This window comes from Ptiloglossa arizonensis, chromosome 11 (assembly GCF_051014685.1).
Source record: "Ptiloglossa arizonensis isolate GNS036 chromosome 11, iyPtiAriz1_principal, whole genome shotgun sequence".
NCBI classification, from domain to species: Eukaryota; Metazoa; Arthropoda; class Insecta; order Hymenoptera; family Colletidae; genus Ptiloglossa; species Ptiloglossa arizonensis.
Genome location: NC_135058.1, coordinates 4,395,318 through 4,418,704, shown reverse-complemented (window position 1 = coordinate 4,418,704; position 23,387 = coordinate 4,395,318). Strand labels below are relative to the sequence as shown.

Sequence of the window (23,387 nt, the reverse complement as noted above, 5' to 3'; positions counted from 1 at the left end):
AGGAAACGTATAATATCGATTAAATAATTTATCATTTTCGCTCTTATTCGCATTGTGTATTTAGTAGATTCAATTGTGTAACACACATTTTGAAATTCGTATATTTATTGCCTTCCGAGATCAATGAATTGTTTAGTAATTTTATTATTTCAATTAACGTGAAATTTGTATTATTTCGTAATTATTGTAAGGTCTGTTCTAAACAGAACGATTAATTGTGCTTGCTAGATTGTGAACTGGCAAAAATCATGCATTAATTGAAAATTTACCTGTATCGTTCTATTGAAATAAATATTCCTAGGCGAGAACGAATCGTAAACGCGAACAAGAGTTTAACCAATCGGAAATGTGATGCAGAGAACTGACATAAATATCGATGTGGCAGCACTTGGCATTGTATTAAAATCGTAAAGATTGTGCATCACTGTGATAAAAAATATTGTTTCGCGTACAACTTCTGTACTTAAAAGTTATACATTGTTCCGATACAGATTGTTCTCTATCGATTTTTATATAGTATATCATCATGCGTTATATGTTACAGTGTACATTTGCTACGATTATTTTTACCACGTTTTTATACAGATCCACAACGAATCCTTCCAAGTATCATTCTTTCGATCGTTATGCTGGAGTCTATGATGAAGTGGACGCGTTGGAAGTGGTAAATTATTAAATAAACAGATTATGTTAAAATAATGTTAATGTTATTTGAACAAACTTGCTCTTAGTCCCAAAATTCTCACCGTTAACATTTTATCACTAAAGAATAGTATTTGTAATAGTATGATGTAATAAATTATATAACCTAATTGTTTTTGCATTAATTGGTGTAACGTTTACAGAAACACTTGGGAAAAATAGAGTCGTGGTGAAGATTATGTTTGACGAGTTAGGTTAAGTGACCTTCAGCGCATAGAATGACTTAGTAAAGGATTCCTGTCATTTTGTATAACGGTATATAATTCTTTAATGTATACAATATATTTAGAAATAATATAAAATCTTGTGCGATAATCGACAACAATGTTCACTAATGTAACGAACCAAAACATCTCTGTCTTTAATGCGCACCGAGTAGCAAATGTATTTTATCGTTATAAGTTTCATTCTGCATAAAGATGTCATATACTTTAAGTTGGAGTAACTATACAAACAAAACGATTAAAGAAGATTGTTAATAAATGGTTTGGAAGAGAAATTAAGTTCAAGAAACTCTATAGTTACGTACAATTTTACGTTGTCTCGGGATCTAATTTTTCTGTTCTTTCGTTGTTGCATTTACTCTTTTATTTTACTATCGTAGTAATGTATTTAAACGCTTAAAATATGTTGCAGCTTTTAACGGCATTATTAATTCATCTACTCGATTCTTCTTTGAAAAACGTTTTCAACCTTTATCCTACAACATGGTTACGTAGTCCAAATATTTAGTGGCGTTTGGATCGGTGGAAGAGGTCGTTCGAATAAAATGTTTTCAATGTGATAGGTTTTGATGATTTATTAGAGTCCCTGGATTACCTTCCCCTGAGGCAGCCCATTCCAATAAGAAAGCCATTCTTTCTCTATCTCTTAATATTTACCATCTTATATCGCATACACTTTTTGTTCCGCTGTCCATTTAAGAGCACCCTTTGGATATGGTACATTTATGCAAATGAGGAACGAGAAAACTGTGCGAACGGACAACGGGAATGAACAAACAAAATCAAATTGCTTTTATCGGAATGTATCATTTATCTACTTCGAGATAATCGCGCTAGCGTCATTCGGTTTACTTCCCTAATTTGCGGAGACACGATGGTTAGGTGTAGCGTGATGATTCAATTTTCAGTACACTAAGCGAAGCGTGCCGCATATATCGGGTGGATCGAGCAAATACCACGCCGTGGAAAATCTTGCCGAAAGAAGAAGTAACACTTCCATCGTGTCTCCGCAACGTGCAACGAGCAACGGCGTCCCAGATGCTAAACTTTGTTAACTCATTTACAAAAGGAGAACACGTAACATTCTCTTCGCGTAACGAGCGCCGTCTCTTTGGCATTGCTTTCGCTCCGCGTGATTTCGGACAAACGAAACGGTGTAAAATCCCCTACACGATTAATTCATATATCTACGGTGGATAATTTAACAATACTTACGACATCTTTCGAAGCAAAGAACAAAGAACGAATGACGCACGTTTGAAAAGAGCACACAGCGTATTATAACAGACGAATATACGGAGGTGAGTATACGGATACATACAGAACATAGGAATTTTCGAGGTTGAATGGACTGGGCGTTTAGAAAATGTGCCATTCTCGTTGCTGCTTCGCGTTCTCGCTGGATTTGTCTAACGGTTTCGCAAGCGAACCCTTCGAAAATTATAAAGACACCTAGCTGCGTTTAATTCGTCGGATTCTCGCTATTATTCGCTGAAACACGAGGCAACATCGGGCCGCAAATGTATATACCGTGATCATGTATATGTACACTCGTCGTATGTATATATATATGTGCAGTCGTATGTGCAATATATTCTGCGGTTACACGATTGAGATGCAATAATATCTTACACGTGCGCGTAACTGTTGATGCAGAAAAATTATAGATTACAAAAAGGTGACCGGAGGCAACAAACGGACGCTTCGTATAACGCCGGCGCGACGAAGAACACCCATGCCCTAATTACAGTGACAACAATGACGGTGATCGTGACAAAGGCGGAGATGACGAAGAAACAATGTCGGCAACAATTAGCTGTATTAGTTCCGTTCCGTTCTCTCTCCTTCCTTTTCCGTTGATCGCCGCTCGAAAACCTAGAGGCCTCCGATGAAACGAAGAAAATAGTTGCAATCGTTACGTAATGCTGGCCAACGTCCAACTGGGATACTTCCGATAACAACGTGTTCCGATGCGTGCTATCTACAGGAGGGACCCAACGTCACTCTGGACAACAGGCGTATATGTATATCTTTCGCTCGCTTTCCGGCTGCGCGCGAACCGCGTCACGTGACTCCCATGGAATTTAATATAGACGCGTCACATCGATTCGGGATCGATTTATGTACACTCGCGTATTGTTCGAGGCCTCCAGGTTTAGGCTGGCCCGTGCTCAACAACGTTTTACGTTCAATCACGGCGGTGTAACATCTAGTCGTGACTTAAAACTCTATCCAGTAATTCGTGGTAGCGATGATATTCGAATCCCTGTCTTTCGCGCAAGACACGATGATATGATACATGGTACGATAATTCGACGATGACAAAGCTCTGATCGACTTCCCTCGTTTGCCATTTTTTGTTTTTTCTTATCTTTTCAATTACTCTCGCGCGAAATCATTTCGTTGTACTCCTCTTATCTACTTCGCTCGATCGATAGACACTGCCTTGACAATCTCTATCCGCGCTCGCGTTTGGCTCGCACGCTCTTCGATGGCTTTGCCATCTAATTATACCTCTCTTTCGCTCGCTAACACTGTGTCACGTCGCGCGTGTTTCCTGACTTATCGATCGAACCTCGTTAACCTCTGTACGTGCCGTGGAACAAAATTACCCGTTTCGTTGAAATACTTTGGAGACCGCCAAGCGAGAATAAATAATTTCAAGGAAATCTCGAAGTTAAACGCGACGCGTTGGGATTGCGTTCGAACAAAAATACAAAAGTTTCGACGAATAATTCAAAAGTCAAGAAACTCATTGTTCGTCTCGTTTTCCCGAAATACTTTAGAAGACGAAAGACACTATGATTCGCGAAACCAGTACTTAAGGTTCTCCCGCTGCGTGAAATACTAATCGGTGGTGGTGGTGGTGGTGGTGGTGGTTAAGTATGACGATGAGACGCGACGAAGTACACGGGCGTAATGCGATTACGAAACGACGTTGAAATTTTTATTCGAATTGTGGTAGCGATCAGCTCGACCGGAATTATCAGAAGATCAATCAAGTATCACAGAGAACGAATGAGAAATGGACGCGGGTCGGTGGATGGAATGAAAGAATTCGATAAAATACCTGACAATGGTGACGTCGCGTGCGTCGATCGATCGATGATTCGAATGGGAATGGAGGGTCGGCGTGGTTGATGCCATTCATCAAGGGGCAGAATCGTGAAGTCGTGCACGCGCGTTCGTGGCTACGATGAATGAGGGGTATATATCAATCGTACAAGCGACTCGGAGAATAAAGCTCCCCGTGTGAGTGAACGAACGAAAGTGAAACGTTTTTTTTTATTAATAAAGATCTGGATATCGGTATCGTAGGTATTATTTTCTTGTGTTGAATGTGCGTGTTTTGACTCGGATACAATTGCTTTTAGGTTCACCTATACTCAGAGGCTGCGCAACGATGTGTTCGTAATATACTCCTGTTTCTCCTTGTTCGCATGTTAAGTCGCGTGAAAAATTTTGATAACAACGGGCGGGGGGTACACTCTCTGCGGGGACGACGAAAATGTACTCTTTACTCGTTAAGATATAATTACCTAATAAACACGCAGTCATCCGCATGTACGCACAGAATTACGCGATCCGTTATTTATTTTTACGTTTTTTTTTTTCTGCAAATGCGTCTCTCGTCGCACGATTTACAAATTTACTCCTTAAAATGCTTTTACTTATGAAACACAAACATCCCGTCGTAATCATTTTTTTTTTTTTCTTCTTTTTTTTTTCTTTTAATATATTTGTTAGGTACATTATATACGCGTCGTACGATTCTTCAAGCATAGTATTGTCAACGGTTGTGTATATATTTGTCCTTCTTCTTCTTCTTCGTCTTCTTCTTCTTTGCCCTTATTTATTTTATTTTATTTTTTTTTTAATATTTTTTTTTTGCATTTTCTTTATTTCGTTCGTTAGTTTATTTTTGTGTTTTTTTTGTTTGTTTTGCTTTTTTCTTTCGTTAAATGGTTTCTCCTGCTACACGCTCTTCGCGACACAGCAGTCCGGAATGCGATCTCTGAATGATTTATTTTATTCCCTCTCGTATTTTTGGTTCTGCGCCTGTGTCGGCGTACCGGACGCAAAAGTTCGCGGTGACATCTCGCGCTCTCCTCGAACAAGAACTACCCCGGCACTCGACCCTGTTCCATTGTACGCGCCCCAATTTTATTTCTTACGTGCTCTTCCGAGAACGATGGATCGATTACGTGCAACGAGACCGTATGGTTGCTCGCGGTGAACAAGTAGCTATGGACATTTTCTCTTTTTTTCATTTTTCGTGGCTTTTTCCTACCCGACCCATTTCGATCGTCGAACCGTTCGCGATGTGTATACACTTGGATGATCTATGGACGTGTTTCGTCGAACGTAGGGTGCGATGATTCTCTTCCGGTTTCTCGCACGTTCCCGACTGCTATTTAACCCCTTCGGGGACCGTTCCCTTATCAATATTATTATTATTATTATTATTTTGTTTCCTTTCCAACTCGAGGTTATCCAAAGTAACGAAATCTATCTAAAAAGCTGATTCTAGCTGATTAAACACTCACGGCGTGCGTCGCGTTATAACGATCTAGCAACGATTTATCGTAATTGTATATCGTTTCGTGTAGAACCGAGGGTAAAGCGCGTTCGAGTAACGCAACCGGTTCCGCCGAGGAGTTAAATATACGTCGCGATCGTTTCGAACCGAGCGATGGAACCAACGCTCCTCGATGATGATCTTACGTTCCCCGTGGGGTGAATGATGAAAAAACCGTCGCTGTAACGAGATCTCCCTCTCTTGGCACGATTATTTCGCGTCGATGTACCTTTTATGAGAATTCGCGTGAACATGAAACACACGGGGCGAAAATGTCGCTTATCGTGTAACGACGAACGAATTATACATATATACACGTGCATACGTATATATACACACGCACGCACACGCACATACACGCATACACAAGCACGCACACACACACAGGGTATATATACGGTATACACAACCATACATATATAATCGTTCGATCGGAACCCCCTCGCCGCTGAACCGTGCACACACGTGACTCGTTTTTGCCCGCGAATACACTTTTGCGTCCCCGTTTTCGTTATTCGGCACATCGTATCCGTACCTACTGTCCTCGTTATCGTTCCGGGTTTGGCCATAGATCGCGACCGAGCACCGCGATTTCCGGCGCGCGACATCGCGACGCGATTGCCGTCACGGGCGCGTTACTCATTTTATTATCACACACCGACGAGACTCTTCGGACGTTTAACGAGTATAGAGAATAGAAATCGAAATGTCTTTTAAAAGAGAAAAATACTGTTGCTATTGGGATCGGTGTTAATCGCGTACGTTGATTGTGTCTTTTTGTATGCGTGCCGTGTGTATGTGTATATATATATATTTTATATATATAATATATATATAATGTACATATATAATATATATATATATAATGTAATATAAAATATATATATGCACGATGCGTGTGTACGTGTTACGTGTCCTCGTTCTGTACGCGCGTGAGCGCCTCGATACGTGTTCCGCGATCGGTTACGTTGTGAATGTACACGGGACACGTGTCCACGTTTGTCCGTCTGTCTGTCTGTCTGCGCGTGTACGTGTGCGTGGGTCTCTCTCTCTCTCTGTCAGTGTCGGTGCGCGCGTGTGTGTACGTATATGTGTAGGCGTGTGTACTTTAAGGGGTAATTATCACAGAATACACGAGATATTTTCATTAAGCTTACGAGATATTAATCGAAGCGGAGAGTAGGAGGAAAAATTGGCAGCCAACCCCGTCTACGAGGCGCGATTGCCGAGCGACCCGGAAATTCGACGCTTGCAGCGACGCTTCAACAACAAAGGCCGTTTTCTCATTTCGTCGACGGACTTGGTCTTTTGATGCCGAATTCGCCAGCCGTTCTTTCGTAATTAGTATGTACTTAGGCAGCGGAGAAACTAGACACTTTTACAAATGAATATGGTGGCGAGACCGCGGACCCGTGTTTTTCATTGCTGTTCGTCGAAACCTTCCCCCGTCTACCTTGTCCCTTGGATCTTTTTTTTTCTTTTTTTGTTTGTTTGTTTGTTTGTTTGTTTTACTCTCTGTCCACGTCGTTGTGCCCGGCGTGTAAGCGGACGACGACGCCCGATCGTTGTTGCTTTCTCTCGTGAGACGAACCCGTAACCGTGCTCCTGTGCGGCTCAGATTCCCCCGCGTTCGGTTCTACCGGACGCGTTTACGCGTTCTACTTAACACGTTGACGACCGATCGCGGAAATCTCCGAAGCTCTCTCGGTCGCGCATCGACGACCCATCCCGGAGATTTCCGCTTTCTCTCTATATTTCTCTCCTTCTCTAGTTTTCTTGCGCGAAAAAAAAACAAAAAAAAAAACATTTGCTCCTTGCACGTGGAGTCACGGTGTCTCCATCAGCGGAAACACCATTCGTGAGAATTCGAACGCGTAAACGAACGACCGGTCGAGAATACGGTTCGGTGCTCGAGGAGCATTTCGTCGGGTGTTCCCCGATCGAACGGTACAGGTCTGGCCAGGATTTGCGGATCCAAGTGTACGCTACGACCGTATCGAGGAGTATATATCGCGCTAATCGCGCTTCACAAACGAAAGAAGTTAAAACCTTGTGTCTGGATACTGTTCTCCACGATCTTCCGTGACGAAGGCGGAGAGAAACGCTACGATACTTGACGCGAAATTACTCGTGAGTCTGGGCACCCGCGTGTGCAGCGCGCGATTACGGTGGACGATTAAAGGCGCGTTCGCACCGACGAGGCGATATTCGTTGTGGGTAACGTCGATCGGAGTCGCGAACCAATTAATCGTTTCCAACACATTTTCGACTCGACAATCCGCGACGACTACGATCGACGTTATCGTTAATTTTCGTTATTTATAATTCGCCAGTTTCGTGTCCGGTTAAGTCTCCGTAATTGGCTACTCTATAGACGGTCGCTATTTATCTCCTCGAGGAGTTTTCCTCGGACTCGTTTTGTATAAATAAAGCGTTTTCGCGATGTAAAAGATCTCCTATTCGGTTGTCGGCACTCGAAGGTCTCGAACTGCTGCCATCTATGGAGACTTTATCGTACACCGTTCGTCGCTACTCGTTTCGAATATTTGTACACGGTTGCGCGACGAATAGCGTTAATTCGGCCTCAACCTCTTCGGTGATACCGACTCACGTACGCGAACGTTTTTAAATTCGAAGTTAATAAATATTCTCAATGACACGACACGCCGTAACGTCGCCGTAAAAGTTGTTTAGACACGCGTGCCGGTATCGATACGAGTTTCCCTCCGTTTCGAACCGAAGACCAACGAGATTCCATTCGAACGGTACCGGTTCTCGAGACGCGTTCTTATCCTATAATTCAACTTCTAATCGTTACGGAAGAAGTAACGGATAAAAAGTTATCGTTTGTTCGTCGATCGACGCGAACCGGATAAGAATTTCGTTCGTCTCCGTTTCGAAACGAAACGATTCGTCCCCGAAGAGGTTATCTTGGTTCGGTTTCGCGCGCCGTTGCGCGCGCAGCGACCCAGCCCCGGAGGCGCTAATTTCGAAAAGTATGCGCGTATTGCAATGTCGGGGCCCAATTCCGCAATCTTCGGGTATAATCAAACGAAACGGTGTCCACGCGGAAAGATTTCCGCGCCAGACCCTGCGTCGACGCGCAAACACGCATATCCGGACGTGGAGAAAAACATGGTCGATCAAAGATGGCCGATCGTTCCCCTTTTTCACCTGGGTGGGTTCTCATTCTCTCCGGACGAAAATCCCGCGCTCGCAGCTACATCAGCGTTTTAGACACTATACACAATACGTAAGTATATCTAGACGTACTACGTAGTAGAAACTTTTTGGATATAATCGTGTAATCTCTTGGAATTGTATATCTGGCCGGGCCGCGGGGGCCGGTGAATGAAATTCATTAGGTTCAAAGTCGCGTGCATCTTTTTGTGTTATCGTTTTAGTCTCCCCCCCCCCGTTTCTCATCCCGTTTCTTCTCCACTCCTCGAAACTTTTCTCGTAATAGGGAGATCCGATCGAAGCTTCGTGCAAGAACTGCGGCGTGTGTTCAACATGGCGGTTTTTACACCTGGGTGATCGAACGACGTCGGACGCGAAACGAAGGACAATGGCGCCTACCGCGAGGACCGTGTTTCCGTTTCTAGCAGATCGAGGGACCATTTAACGCGTCCGCTCTCGGTTTCCGTGTATATTTCTCGATTGGTTGTTATCGTTAGGGGAAGTCTCGTCGCGGGGAGCCACGGCCCACGACGCGTTCGCTCGTTGAGAACCGTGTCCGCGATCGTACGGCCATCTTTTTTTTCCTTTTTTTTTGGGGGGATCTATGTACAAGAGCAATATCGACGCGATACCAAGCGAATTGGACAGAGAAGATTATTAACGTCCAGTTCTCGAAAAAGCTAGCGGTTCCATTCCCGTCTTCGGGTCGTCGCGGACCCCTCGACTCGCACGGAAAAAGCAATAATACTGTCGTCGGGAAAATGTTCCAAGTTACATCGTACGATTATTCGAGTACCATACCAGCTACAACGATACAAAGTTTAATTTCGAAAAAGAGAGAGAGAGGGAGAGAGAGACTCGGGCGTGGGCGTCGATTCGCGGAAACGGTCCCAACGGGGGGTGGGGGCTCCCCTCCCGCGTTATTTTACGCGACTCGAAAAACGAGAGCGGACGAAACGCTGTGACGATATTCGCTGTTGTTACTGTTGCTGTCGGTTGTTGTTGTTGTTGCTGTTGTTGTACATCGGGAACGGGGTGTATCCGGACGTGTGCGACGCGTCTGGTCGTATCGAAGGGGGTAATCGTCGAGAGGCGTGACCGGGGGATGATTCACGGAGAGTGCTCGAAGCCTTCGAGCGGACCTCTGTCTCTATCATTTTCACGTTTTTTCTTTTTTTTTTTATTTTTTTTTTACTCGTTTTGTTTCTCCCTTTACCCGTCTCTCGTCATTCACCGCAGCAATTCAGACTCTTACGATCTCATTTTTTTGTTGTGTTAATCCTTACGATAAGAACGTACTTTACATTACAATGCCTATTTAATTACTAACGGCGCGCCTAGCGAGCGGGACGTCCGCGGCGCGCCTTTTTTGGTCGTACGCAATGCTACGTTAAACTGTTATTAGAAAAAACTTCGTCGTCAACAATGTGTTTGCCACGTGTGTTATCTACAAGTAAACTCGTCTTCCCGAACAAACGGCCTAAAACGTCGTCTCGCACGAGGGTCTATAGTTTTAAATAGTATTTCGTTACCCGATCGCCTCGTCGCGGCAGCGCCGCCGATTACGATCTCCCTCCCCCGCTTGTGTTTCTTTCGGGCGATCGAGACCCGCGAAACCACCCCGATTTTTCACGCGTTGGTTTCGCAAGGCGTGCCGCTCTACCCCCGTTTATCCCCGTACCCCGATGCGTCGAGCGGCGGCGTTGGTGTTCTCGTCGTCGTTCGCGTCCCGGGGTTTTCCTATCCGTGCAGGGTGTCGAGGTTACGTTTCGCGTATTGGACGCACATTATTCTTTGTTTGTTTGTTTGTTTTGTTTTTTTTTTTACGGCTAATTCGACTCCTCCTCCTCCTCCTCCTTCTCCTCCTTCGCCTCCTTCCTCTTATCGATTACGAATATTACCAAATATATTGCGTACTGGCAGCACTGTTTTCACGTTTCGCGTCTATTCGGAACACTCTCTGATACACTCCCTCACCGAAGCAGGAGGCCTCGTATCCCTCCCCCTCCTCGCGGCACTTAATCGCAATAAAGGGTCCAATCGGTCGGTGTGTCTCCCCTCTCCGTGTTCACCAAATACGTATCACCGGTCCACGAGCATCCGGCGTGTTCTATACGCGGTGTATAGAAATCGGGCGGGAGGAATACCGCACACCGTTTTCGGTCCCTCTTGTCTCTCGTGTCTATCCGATGGACGAAGCTTTTCTCGAATTCGTGGGGCCCCTCTCTCGGGTTTCTCGGGCGCGTTCGCTCGAAAACCATCTCCGGGAGACGTTCCGTCCTTGCGGGACGCGTTTCTCGTCTGTATTCGCATCGTAAATTCTTTCGTTCTCTGTTTTCTTTTGTAGGGACGGGGCTGAAGCTCTGTGATTCGTAAAAAAGAGAGAAGAACACGCTCGACCCGGCAACTGGCTGCCCGGATCACCGGACGAGAGATACGCCTCGCGAGAGGTTTTTGCGCGCGTTCGCCTCGCGTTGCCCGGACATGTATATATATATATATATGTATATATATTTTTTTTTTCTTCTTTTTTTTTATCCTCCCCCCGCGGCGTACCGAGTCTCGTCGAGAAACCGATTCCGGATACGGTATCCGTGGACGTCTCGGTTCTCATCGGCGTTTCTCTTCTCCGTGTTCGTGTGTACGGTGTTCGCGTCTCGCGCTGTTTTCGATCGCGCGCGCCACCCGGTGTTCTTGCAGCTCGTCAAGGACCACGTGTATACCCTCGACAACGACGTACGAACGCCTCTGTACTCCCCCGTGGACAAATGCACCCTCTCCTTCACCACCTCCGAGCTCTTTCCAAACTCGAAGGACGCATCGCTTCGCTGTCGGCTTTAACGCTGTGTCCCCGAGCTTCAGGTGGGATTCGGCAGAGGCGTCTCCTGCCTGATGTCGCTCTTCAGCTTCACGAACTCCTTCGCGATCTCGTCGTTGTTCCTCTGAGAGAGAATCCTCAGTATCGTCCAGCCCGTCTCGTCCATCTGGATACGTTTGCCCAGTGACAACCAACAGGCGCACGAACCCTCCTCGACGATATCTTTCAGCTGCATCACCGCGACACCGACCAGTCTGTCCTCTCTGGCGAAGCAATAGTCCTTCACGCATATGTGCAGCTCGTAGAAGTCCAGTTGCTGTTGCTCGTTACCGATCATGCTGAAAAAGGTATCGACGGTGTCAGTGTTTGGATTTGTGGGTAGAGTTGAGATATTGGGAACACGACTCTTGGATCAACGGGGACTTGGACAGCAATTTTTCTCGATCGTAGAAGGTAGATCAATATTGGGTTGTTCAATAGGTTTTGTCGTTTTTCTTTTCATTGTACCAAAAAAATACTATGATACACACACTGTTATTATTATGCCTAGAATTTAATTCCGGTACAAATTCTTCGTACTTGCTACTCGCTCGGCTTTCTTAAATCGCGACATTAACCAAAGGTAGAATTACTAGGTTGTTTAATAAGTTTTCTCATTTTCTCCATTGTAAAAGAATACTATGACACTTCGACTTCGAACGACTGTAAATATACGAACGATTCGACGGATCTGTACGAAACTTTACATATGTTCATCAAACGGTAGTACCATCTTTGGAAAAATAAAATGGCGAACCTAGTAGCTTCGTTTCTTATCGAACGACAAAATTTATTGAGCGATCTGTCACGTTTGACTTAATAAGATTTGTAATTTCTTTGAGAGGTCAACTTCTCAGCTCTGCACAGTACTTATTACTGGGAGTTGGAAAGATGTTATTTGGGTTAAATGGAATATGGGACCGGTGTAAGAGTTGTTTATTGTAATATTAGACTCGAATGTTTTGTATTATTATCCGCAGAGATTTCCATGTTGCCCTTATGTTTTTTAAAAATGAAACCATGTCTATTGGGTATTCGAAGGTGTATTATTTAAAATTTCTAACGCAACCTTTCTATTCGACCGAATGCAAATTTTGGCCAGTTTACTTTTTATCAAGACTCGTACAAATTAAATGAAAAAGAAAAGTTTTTTCTTTGTATCTCAACCATAAATATAAATTCATTGTTCCGATTTACCTTTGGTACAAAAAGATGTGGAATACATTATACAATTTCCAATTATCCCTAATATAGTAGACACGAATAAAATATTGTGTAATTCGGAAAATTGTACCAACACTGTTCGTTTCAACGCGCTAAATTTTTACCAAGTATTTGCAAATACCCTGTATTTTCTTTCAGGCATGGTAGATTAAAAACCCTTCCATCATTTTAATACCCTGGTAAATGAAATTAAAATAATTAGAAATAACTTCACGGTATTGTACTGTTTGCAAAGTACCTCTTTGCCTCGGAGAGAAGATGTGCATTAATAAATATCACTCGTAAACGAAAATTGCCCGGTGGGTCTGTTAAAATCCCATCTCTTAATTAAGTATCTAATTAATCTATTTTTCAGTTTCATTTTGTACCGTACCGCGCGTTTAATAACTGAAATAATTCTATTTTTGTATACATTATCGAAGAGAAAAATTTCTGTGCAATTTGGAACTTTGTCTACTCGGAAAATTTGTGCTTCGAGGAGATCGACCATTTTACGTTATTTAAAAAAAATTCATCTACTGGTGTAAAAGATCAATCTTTATATTCTGCACTTACAAATCGAAATTCTCGTTAAACTGCGGGGACCAGTTGTTGCTCCTCGACTTGGTCGATTGTTTTCTCTTCTTTCCGGTCAGGTGTGGTCCAATTAGGTTCACTTCAACGTACGGCCTGAACATTCCCGTAGCGAGCTGCCACTTCAAATCGTTCGCAGCGACGACTGAAACGCGAGATTTTCACGATGGTAAAGACCAGTGAACGATTCTTGCAACAGAAAACGAAACGAACTGTACCTTTAACGGTGACCTTTTGTTCACCGGTTCCAGGATGCGTGAAGAGATCCACCTGGATGCTGACTTCTCCCACGGAGCCTTCTTCCGAGCCGGCGGTATCTGGAACTTCATTAGCAACAATTAGATATTCTATTCGATCGTTCACCGTTGTAGACTCTAAGTGCTACGAGAGAGAAAAGAGAGCTTCCATCGCTTCTATTCGATGCTAAAAATTCAAAGTTTTTATGCTAGGATTCTATACTTGCAAGAAAACAACGCGAACTATCGGATGTCGATTTTCGATGAAACTTTGCACAAATTTTCATTCCTCCAACCTGAGGGCTGTGTCATACTTGGTTGTTGTTACTTATCGATTTCAAGGAAGAAGCCATTTTTTATTAACCACTTCGTGTTTTTCAATTACAAAAGATACTGAGACGTGTTCGAAATCAAAGTTATACCGGTTTTAGGGGCTTGTAAATTGGTAGAAATTTTTTCCAACGTATTCTCCTACTAATTCACAGATCTCCAAAAATGGTACTTTCTTTGGAAACTTTTTTCAATATCTTTTACAATCCAAGAGTCACGTAAGCACAAACGGGACGTTTTTCTCCTCAAAATCGAAGAGTACCGACAACAAAATATACTACAGTTCTTATAAATGGGACCGACGAAAATTTAGGAAAAGTTCCATCCAAATTGTTGTTCGACAATTCACGATGTTCCTTTGTTTCTGTCTATTTCTAGAGCAGATTACATGCTCTAACAATATGCATGAAATTTTGCCTTTTTGAGTATCAATCAGAGAAGACGAAGTCGCTGTACCGTATGAATCTCTACGGTTAAAGATCACTTTCAGTGAATTTAAAATGATATCGAACGTTCGTAGATGTAACAAAGATTTGAATTTCTCGACTTCGTGTTCCCTTGACCAAGGATCAGTTCGCCGCAAATCTTGGATGTTGTCCTCGGAGCTTGGTGCATATGATTCCGGTGCTCTTTGTGCAGGTACGCTGCACTTGACAGTCCACTATCTCTATACTTTACGTGTGATCGTCTTGACACTCCGTCGATAGAAAAAATGGTAACGTTGTACAATTGTCGGAGCTTGGACACGATCTTCGGAAGAGATCACGTAGAATAGCGAAACGGTGAATTGGCAGTGATCGGTTGAACAAGATTCATACGTGTGTGGTACGTGTATGCGTATCAAAGCCTTGAAGTAGATGATTGAAGGATGCGCACTGTGATTTTGGCAAGGTTCTCCGTAGTAGCAGCAACAGCGGCAGTAGTGATAGCAGCAGCGCTATCTAATACAACTATCGATCACCGAGAGGTCTTTGGGACGATTTCGACCCTTTCGATTCTAAGATTACAGTTGGAGCAAAATTTCGTTGGCCGTTCGAGGTCGTTTCACCGTAAATCGAGTTACACACTTTAAATGTTGCATCGCGATCATTTTCATCGACGAAGGAATTCGTGTACAGAGACTCGATAAATGTTATCTTGTATTCAATCGTTTTACATAGGCATGCAACAGTTTAAGAAGTATTTAACAATAAAAGAGACGTATTACACGTTGATGCCTGTCTTGTGTACTTTAAATACAGCATCACCCGGTTGAGTGAACGAACTTTACTCCGGATAAGTGAATCGAGATGAAAGAAGTGGATTTCTGCAATACAACGAGTTAAAAACAATCTCTCGATTCGTGTTGAATTATCGAGGTGCATTTCCTTTCGTTGTATAAAAAGTAATATTTCTTTAATTTAGAATATTTAAGTAATGTTTCTCCATTTAGGGTAGAATTCTTTCAGATATGCGGTTGATAATATATGTAAGTATGTAAGGTACGCAGCGTGTAACACATGGTATTTGTTATTAAATATCTCGTAAAGTATCGAGTGTTTGTCATTAAATGTCTTGTCAAATATTGAGCGTGTACGAAAACAGTCGAATGTTTTTCGATTTTATACTTGCTCGCAAAGTTTCGTTCAAATTTGTGTACATATGTTTCGTGTGATTCTTTCACGAATAACGACGCGGTGGGGATAAGTTCTCGGCGACCTTGAACGGTCAATTCATACTGGTCCGGCCGTAGAAGGCTTAGCTTACGCCACGTGCGGAGCAACTACTATGATTAGCGAATTGATCCTGTTTGTACGCCTATAAGCGCTTATCCGCGCTCTTGATAGTTCCATTGGAACTCTTACAAGCTGTCGTAGCACCGAAAGGGTCGACGAGTCGACTATCGCGCAAAATTTAGGGCTCTTTTAGACGAGATACTCAGTGGTCACCGAGTGTGATGATATCGATGATACATAATACCAGTCCATTGAGTCTCATCGGTGGATTTCTCTTTCAGTATCTTAGACACTGACGACTATTTGTCACTGTCTTTCGTTTCATTTACACATTTATTCAAAGACTCTAATCACCGTAACGAAACAATACAAACAAATACTCATAAAGGAGTAGTAGACTTTCGTTCAATGTTAACATCGAGTTCAATAATGCACTATTGCGTGTCAATGAATTTTTAATTCTACGATACAGCCAATTTTATCGTTACTTTCATCGAATGTTATCGAACTCTCAACAACTAAATAATCTAAGTCTGAATAACAACAGAGAAACAATTCCTCTGAATAAGCCCAACGGTAGATTTCTCAAGTCGATTCTTACATTGACCACATGGTAGTGACTTGTAAAACTACTAGTTTTCAACAATGGCGAGTTAAACATCAAAGAAAGAAAATACTACTGACGTCGCAGCTATCCGAGTCTCAGCGTTGCTCGAAACGACTTTGATCACCAGTGATTATCCAACGAGTATCACATCCGAAAGAGCTCTTGGTCTCCTCATCGAGTCATTCGTAGCTTTACCATTGATGTTTCAACGTTTTTATAACGCGTATATATAACAAACTCGAGATACAACGTATAACGTGTTATTTCTCTCTGCATGGCAGACGACGCGTGTAATGATCGAGAAAGAAAAAGAAATGAAAAAGAAATCGTCAATTACGCGTGTCAAGGCGAAAGAACGGTAAGAAAATTGAAGGAAGATCGTCCCTGCGAGACACCTCGGTGAATAATGCAATAACAAAACAGTCCACTACGTCCTAAACGAGCGGCTAGATTTCGAGAGTGACCGAACGTCAGCCAAGAATTCCCAAGGCTTCTGCTCTAAGGGTAGTGCTCTCTGGTACCTTGTCGACTCTCTCGACGTAGAGAGGGCTTGCTCTGGCGAAGGGGTTCCTCGAGGCTTTCCATACCCTCGGCTCCGTCCCCTTCGTCACCACCTCTCTCGCTGCTCATCGAACGCTGACGCTGACGTAGCTTTGTCGCAGTGTTCAGCGGCACTGTCGCGACAATTTCGGTTACGTCGGTTGTATTTGATCGTGGTACGAACGAACATCCCCGTGTCCCAGGTTTCCCCGAGTAGAATTGCGCGCGATAGCGAATACAATGCGTGTTTCAAAGAGAGTTCAATTTTTTCGAGAGAGAGTGATCGTGTGTATTTTGTTTCCACAATGGAAGTGAAATTTCATTCGCGCCGTGTATAGAATTTCTTTCCAGATCCTTGCAGTTGTTAATTTTGATGAGAACGTATGGATGAATCGTCGTTGAACAGTTATCCGTTGGAAAACAACGAGAGCCAATTCTCACGACCGAGAGATATTCGTTTTTACGGTGTAAATGGGGTTCGATTAAGATTTGATCTATGGTTAGAATTGTGGGTAGACAACCTTCGGTTCAAATTTTGTGTAGATTTTATGATAAGTAATATTTATGCAGGGGGATGTGTGAGAATTTTTTTTTCTTGAGAAATTGTATCTTGGTTAATAGTAAAGTGATTATCGTGGTCAATAGTAAAGATTGTACAAATTTCGAATTTCCAATCCGCTCGATAACGCGTTTGAAATCGTTGGAAGATATCGTATTACCTACCCGTACGCAAGAGAATTTAGGTTTGCGTTTGGTAAGAATCGATATCCAAGAATCGACTTACCTTGGTTCACCTGCGACGTGACGAAGGTCTTGATAAGGGTGTCCGTAGTCTGCGTGTACAAGCTCAGAGCGTATCGTAAGCTCTGCAGTTCCGGTGATTTCTCGAGGAACGTCTTCTTCAAACCGTTTCCGCCTGCGTGGAAGTATTGTTTGATGGTGTCGAGGGCGACTTCGAGAACCGCGCACTGTTTCGGCGAAAGGTTCTTTTCTACTTCCTTGGAGATATCCTAAGCGCGCGAGAATTTTTATCATTATTACCAAAATAATCGAAATTATAGGACAGTGCTATCGGTAGTGTTCCCTGACTGTAGTGCTTCATTGGAGAGCAATAATCGCTGACCGTTTTAAAAAACGAAGAAAAAAGATCCACTGGAAGTACTATTAAACTACCAAGGCTTGCAAGCTATAGTTAAGCAAGTTCTATCTCCACTGTATCGTTACCTTGTTGACCTCTTATCTCTGTCTCTCGAATAAAAACATAACGGACACAGCATGGAGTTACTAGTGCAACTTACAGTCAGAGAAGTGGTCTTGACTAGTCAGTTGCGTTGCGCGCGACCAAACGAATCACTCACCATTACGCCGCTCAGTGCATTCTTCACGTCAGGTTTACCAGCCATATGATTTTTGAACAACTTCGACATGTCTTCTATCTTCGCGTTCGCAGCCAGATTCTTTGCGTTGTCCGTCAGATTCTTGAACATCATCTGTAAAACACGCGCGTAAATTAATATACACGCAACTACTGTGATCAATCCTCTCCTAGAATCTCAACGATCAGTGACATACACTCTTATCCGACATAGGTGGCAGCACAACGGTCTTCTCGAGAATCCTCATGACGATCTTCCACAATTCTTTGAGCAGCCTCTTCAACACCGTTTTCTCGCAAGATTCAGCGTACAACGAGAGACTTCCATCGAGCAGAACCATCAATGGTCGCAGAACTTCGTCAGCTTCGACCGCGACGTTGTTCCTTTGAGCAGGTTGCGACAACTGCACCTGTCCACCGCCCTTGATGGCCAACAATAGATCTCCCAGCTCTTTCACGGAAGCTGTTATCCTCGGTTCCAGACTCTTCGCGAATAGCATCGCCAAGTCGTCGAGAGCACCGTTCAGTTGTTGTTGAAGCTCCTTCAGTATATTCGCTGCATCCTCTTCCAGTTTCTCGCCACCCATCGACTCGAACATCTTTTCCAATTGTACTCGCAGCTGCTGAATGTTGTTCATCAGAATGCAAGCCTGTGGAGAGGGTACCATTGTTTTAATTGTATCCGGAGAATCTACTTAACAGCGGGAATACTTCAGGTTCCAATATTTCAAGTACGAGGTTCGAGCGTTACGTACGATTCGTTCCTCCTTCAGGTGACTCGGGAACTCCTTCTTGACGATGTCAGCGTAAGCGACCAAAACTTTCACGATGGTCTTCGCGAACCTCTTCATATACCTCTTCCAAATCTCTGGATCGGGACACTCTAGCTTGGAGACTACGTCGAAGCATTGGGTCAGTTGAGTGAAGACGTCGACGACGGAGACGCTGAAGAGCGCGTGCTCGCTGCTCTTTTGGAACTGAAAATGTATATTGTACGTTAGCGATATTCAAAGCCAATAGTCGTTGCGACAGGGGAGCGTTTAATCATCTCTGAGATCTAATCTTGCTTTCAAGTTATATTGCGCGAGTAGAAAATTCCAGGTTTCGAACCACTTTGAAACACAACGTTTTAAATTATATAAAAAATACTGAAATATTGCACAATTTATAGTACTTTGAATTTCCTCGAAGATCTCGACCAATTTTGAGAGACTAGAGAATTTACAAAACCTTCGAGACGTACGTAACCGAACAGTTACTTCTTCTCGAGAATCTTGCACAATTTTGGATTACTTTTTCACAAAGACCTTGACCAATTCCGACACATTCTCTCGAGAATGGAGAAAACGTTCAAGACGTCCTATCGTTTCGAGAGTCCAGCTTTCTCGACTCGATAGTACCCGAAGTTTCCGAACCTCATCGCTGTATCGAACAACGATCGAAAGGACAACACTCACTCCGTCCTTCTTGTCTCTGTTGAAGGCACCATGGAGATATTCTAGCGAGACGTCGTCGTTCTCGTTGAGCCACTGCATCACGAACGGCTCGAACCACGCCGGGTACTCAGGCACCGCACCCTTGTACGGTGGCACGTCCTTCACGTAGTTGGTGTGCAACCACTTGACCTTGAAGTGGAGGTTCATGTAGGCCGAGGACTTGCACAGTCTGTGCTGCTCGTGCTCCTCCAGCGCGTACTTCATGTCCACCGCGAACAACGACCACATAGTGGCCGCCGACAGTTGACCGATGTTCAGCTCCTGAGGGAATTGATTCAGCACGGGCGCGTAACTGTTCTTGTCCTCCTCGATCACCGAGACTATCAGGGCGATCAACTTGTGCCAGAAGTCGAGGGACTCGAGACGCGGACCGGTGTCCTCCGCGTCCCTCTTCGCCTCCATCGGGTCGACCTGGAACTCCCGGTTGTAGATGTCGTAGCAGTTCTCGAACAGGAACTGATACGTCGAACGTAGACACGCCTTCACGCAGTCCTTCACCACGGTGCTTGCTCGGGGCGGGCTGGACAGTTCCTGGACCTTCATGCGGAAGAACGTGATGCTCGTCAGCAGATCGACGGTGCTCTTCAGGTCCATCAGCTTCTCCTGGCTCGACGCCGGGAAATTGTTCCTGTACATCGACAGATCGATCCGTAGCGAGTTGTGCAGCTGATCCAGTAATTTCACGAACTTCTCTTTCTGGAACGGAAGAAATGGCCCATGAACGGCGGATGGAAAATGTATTTCACCACCGCTGTATCGAGTTTCCATAAATTACGTAGAACCGTTAAGCTGGCCGGGTGGCCCAACTTCTTCGGTCGGCCATTTTTTCGCAACCCGGGGGAAAGAGGAACACCAGAGAATTCCCTTCTTCTTCTCTGGAGATTCCAGAGAATGGAATCGCGAGAACTCGAGTCGTAACGACGGATAAGAGACGGATAAATCGAAAAGGAAATTAAGAAGTTGAACGATGCTTTGGAAAATTTGGACAATTTACTTATCTTTGCGATGTCTCGCGAGCTGTCGATGGTAGCGAAAATATATTCCTACGCAACTGATGGTATCGGAAATATATTCCTACGAATATTGTTCGGTATGGAGGGGAGAAGTTGGACAGATTTATTATATTTGTACTATATAATGTTCCTTCCCATATCGAGCAATTTTGTAGAGAATATATTATACAGAGAAGATTATTGTATTGTATTTTTGATTCGGTTCTTCGCGAGATACTAGTGTAAAATATAAAATAGTTAAAAGATTTGTCTATTAAGAAAATGTATATAAAATGCCACAGATACATTAAAAAGTGTTATATTTTATACATTAAAGTTATATTTTGATCTTTTGTACCGTACTACATCGGTGTAGGTAGACTTGTGGTAATCGACCGTGTCGCGATAAGGATTTATTTTTTTATCGATGATCGTTTTTCAATAAAAGTTTAAGCGCCTGTAGATAGATAACCCATTTCACGATACAGCTAGAATCGAAGCTCTATCATTATCAAGATAATTGTTTTCCAGAATGATGTCATTACTTATACATTTAAAAGTAATCAAGACACATGTATTCACACTATTCACGGGGTGTTCTCGAGATTTTGCAGAACGAATCGTTTCAATCGGTATATTTTTAATCAGACATGCAGAAGTATAATATTTTTCTATCGTTTGAATTCTGAAATTAAATTTTGAAAAGTATTTCGATGTTTATCAATTATACAACAGTTCAGTAGCAATTGTTGCGCTCTGTAGATCCACATTTTCATTTATAATATACATCAGATTTTTGTCAAAAATTCTGCATATCGATGGTCACTTGTTTTTATCAAAATTATGCATAAACCTTACAGAAGAAGACTCAAAATATTGTCGATAACATTGTGACCTTTAAGACGACTAGAGAGAATTTTTATTTTATACCTAGAAGAAACGAAATCAAGATTTATCCGGATCGATTTTTCGAGCTGTCGTTTTTCTTCATTCTTTCGAAAAGGTAAGGAGCCAAAGCGTTAATAATTCAGCGCGATAAGTCGACAGTATTGTTTACGGTTAACAGGACTTCCCGTTCCCAGAGGCGTTCGCGAGAAAAGAACTGTAGATACTTAGGATCAACAAGAAAAATGAAAATCCAAACAGAAGAGGAAACGCGTTATCCTTTGGGGAAAGTTTATCAAGTATCTCATGGTACACGATAGTAGTCTAAGTTGGGCAATGTCATCAACAAGGATGAGGTCGAATGCTCTCTTTTCTCTTCAGAAACGGTATTACCATTCATCTTTAGCAACGAACGAAGCTTCCTTGTTTCCACGAGTCGATTTACGCGATTTTCCGTCGAATACATCTTTGCGACGTAAAGCTACTTCATAGTTGTTGCAAAGTACAAAAGTAATTACTTTACACTTACAGCGATGAGCGAAACTGAACACACTTTATGAATTTTGCTAAAAGTACGGATGCATTTCAAAATAATATTCTATTACGAACTGTTAAATTATTCACGAATGTAAAATTCAACTTCTGTCTATCCGACGAAGTTTTTGCGATATAATATTATAATTCCAGGATACGCGTCTTTGAGAAAGTTTACGCACTGTGTTCAATTTGGCCCCGTCCCTGTACGCGTGAAACTTATTTGGAAAGTCGAAGGAAAATTATTGCACAAAAGAGGGAGAATAAATTTAAGAAAAACGTAAAAGTTTAGCATGAAATTTTGATCGTAAGAAGTTCCCTCGTACGCGTCAGAAATTTTCTGTTTCCATTCAAATTTAATATAAGCATTCTCGTTGCAAGTTTGCATCATTTGTATGCAATATGTAAAGTGGCAGTTTATATATGGATATATTAAGAATCTTGTCTATTAAAGGAGAAGGAATCCTACGGCCATTAAAAATTTAATATAAATTCTCACGAGAGGTAACTTATACAATATTGAATAACGAACACGTCAGTCCCGTTAAATATTTAAATTTCTTCCGTAAAAATCGAATCTTGGAACACGGTCAATTAATTTTTTTCCTTCGATCGCGATAAGTCTCTATCTCGAAAAGTTTCGTCTCTCGTAGGTTTCTCTTGACCTTGTTTCCCTGGCGACAAATTCACCTATTTTCTTACAGGCTCTCGGCGAAGATCGACTTACTCTATGTGCTCTCTCCTCCCCCCCACCCCCACCACACCCCAAAAAAAGACTAAGTCATGCATAATTCAGGAACGTTGAAAACAGGAACGGCCATCTTCTTTTATTCCCCTTTCAATAATAGTTCCCGAAAAATTTACATCGTTTTATTAAAACCACTGCAGTCACGAGCGGTGTAAGCTGCAAATCCTGAACGTTCATCTGCATAGTCAACAGTGGCCACTCTTTTGCTGAAACTCGAATACGCTATCGGTGCACTCTTCGTCGAAATAAAAATAAAAAAGAAACGCATTAACGTCGTAAAAACGTGCACCGATGTCTCGATTAACGATACACACGCACACATATATATATATATATATATATATATATATATATATATATATATATATATACACACACGTTTCTCGTTTGAAAACTATACGGAACTCCTCGGAGGGATCGTTGCGTTGGAGTCGGGACGAAATAAAAAAATCTTAATTAAAATCTTAATTAGAGCGAATGTTGCGCGCGGGCGCCTTGTCTCTCGGACGTTTTCAATATCCAGTCTGGAAAGGCTCGGAGGAAAAAGTAGGCGGTTGTCGAAGAGGCGGAAAAAGAGCGAGCTTAATCGA

General features: G+C 42.9%; 1 protein-coding gene and 1 long non-coding RNA gene across 6 annotated transcripts in view; one reads left to right on the top strand and one right to left on the bottom strand.

Annotated features, from left to right (window-relative positions):
* The first annotated feature begins 392 nt into the window (after positions 1-392).
* LOC143152707 (uncharacterized) lies at positions 393-1,486 on the top strand. Its single transcript, XR_012993623.1, has 3 exons — positions 393-664; positions 846-957; positions 1,339-1,486. It is a non-coding gene; the product is annotated as an uncharacterized LOC143152707 (long non-coding RNA).
* The window catches only part of Unc-13 (unc-13), a 180,406-nt gene continuing 158,505 nt past the window's right edge, over positions 1,487-23,387 (bottom strand). For 3 of the 5 annotated variants that reach the window (XM_076323091.1, XM_076323092.1, XM_076323093.1), the window contains exons 11-19: positions 19,600-20,334; positions 18,898-19,119; positions 18,340-18,792; positions 18,126-18,257; positions 17,552-17,777; positions 16,749-16,901; positions 13,558-13,662; positions 13,322-13,484; positions 1,487-11,841 (exon numbers count right to left, since the gene is read on the bottom strand). In XM_076323091.1, coding sequence (XP_076179206.1) covers positions 11,544-11,841; positions 13,322-13,484; positions 13,558-13,662; positions 16,749-16,901; positions 17,552-17,777; positions 18,126-18,257; positions 18,340-18,792; positions 18,898-19,119; positions 19,600-20,334 — 2,487 coding nt within the window. In that variant the 3' untranslated portion in view covers positions 1,487-11,543. The remainder of the gene's footprint in view (positions 11,842-13,321; positions 13,485-13,557; positions 13,663-16,748; positions 16,902-17,551; positions 17,778-18,125; positions 18,258-18,339; positions 18,793-18,897; positions 19,120-19,599; positions 20,335-23,387) is intronic. The other 2 variants (XM_076323095.1, XM_076323096.1) reach the window with 1 other exon arrangement.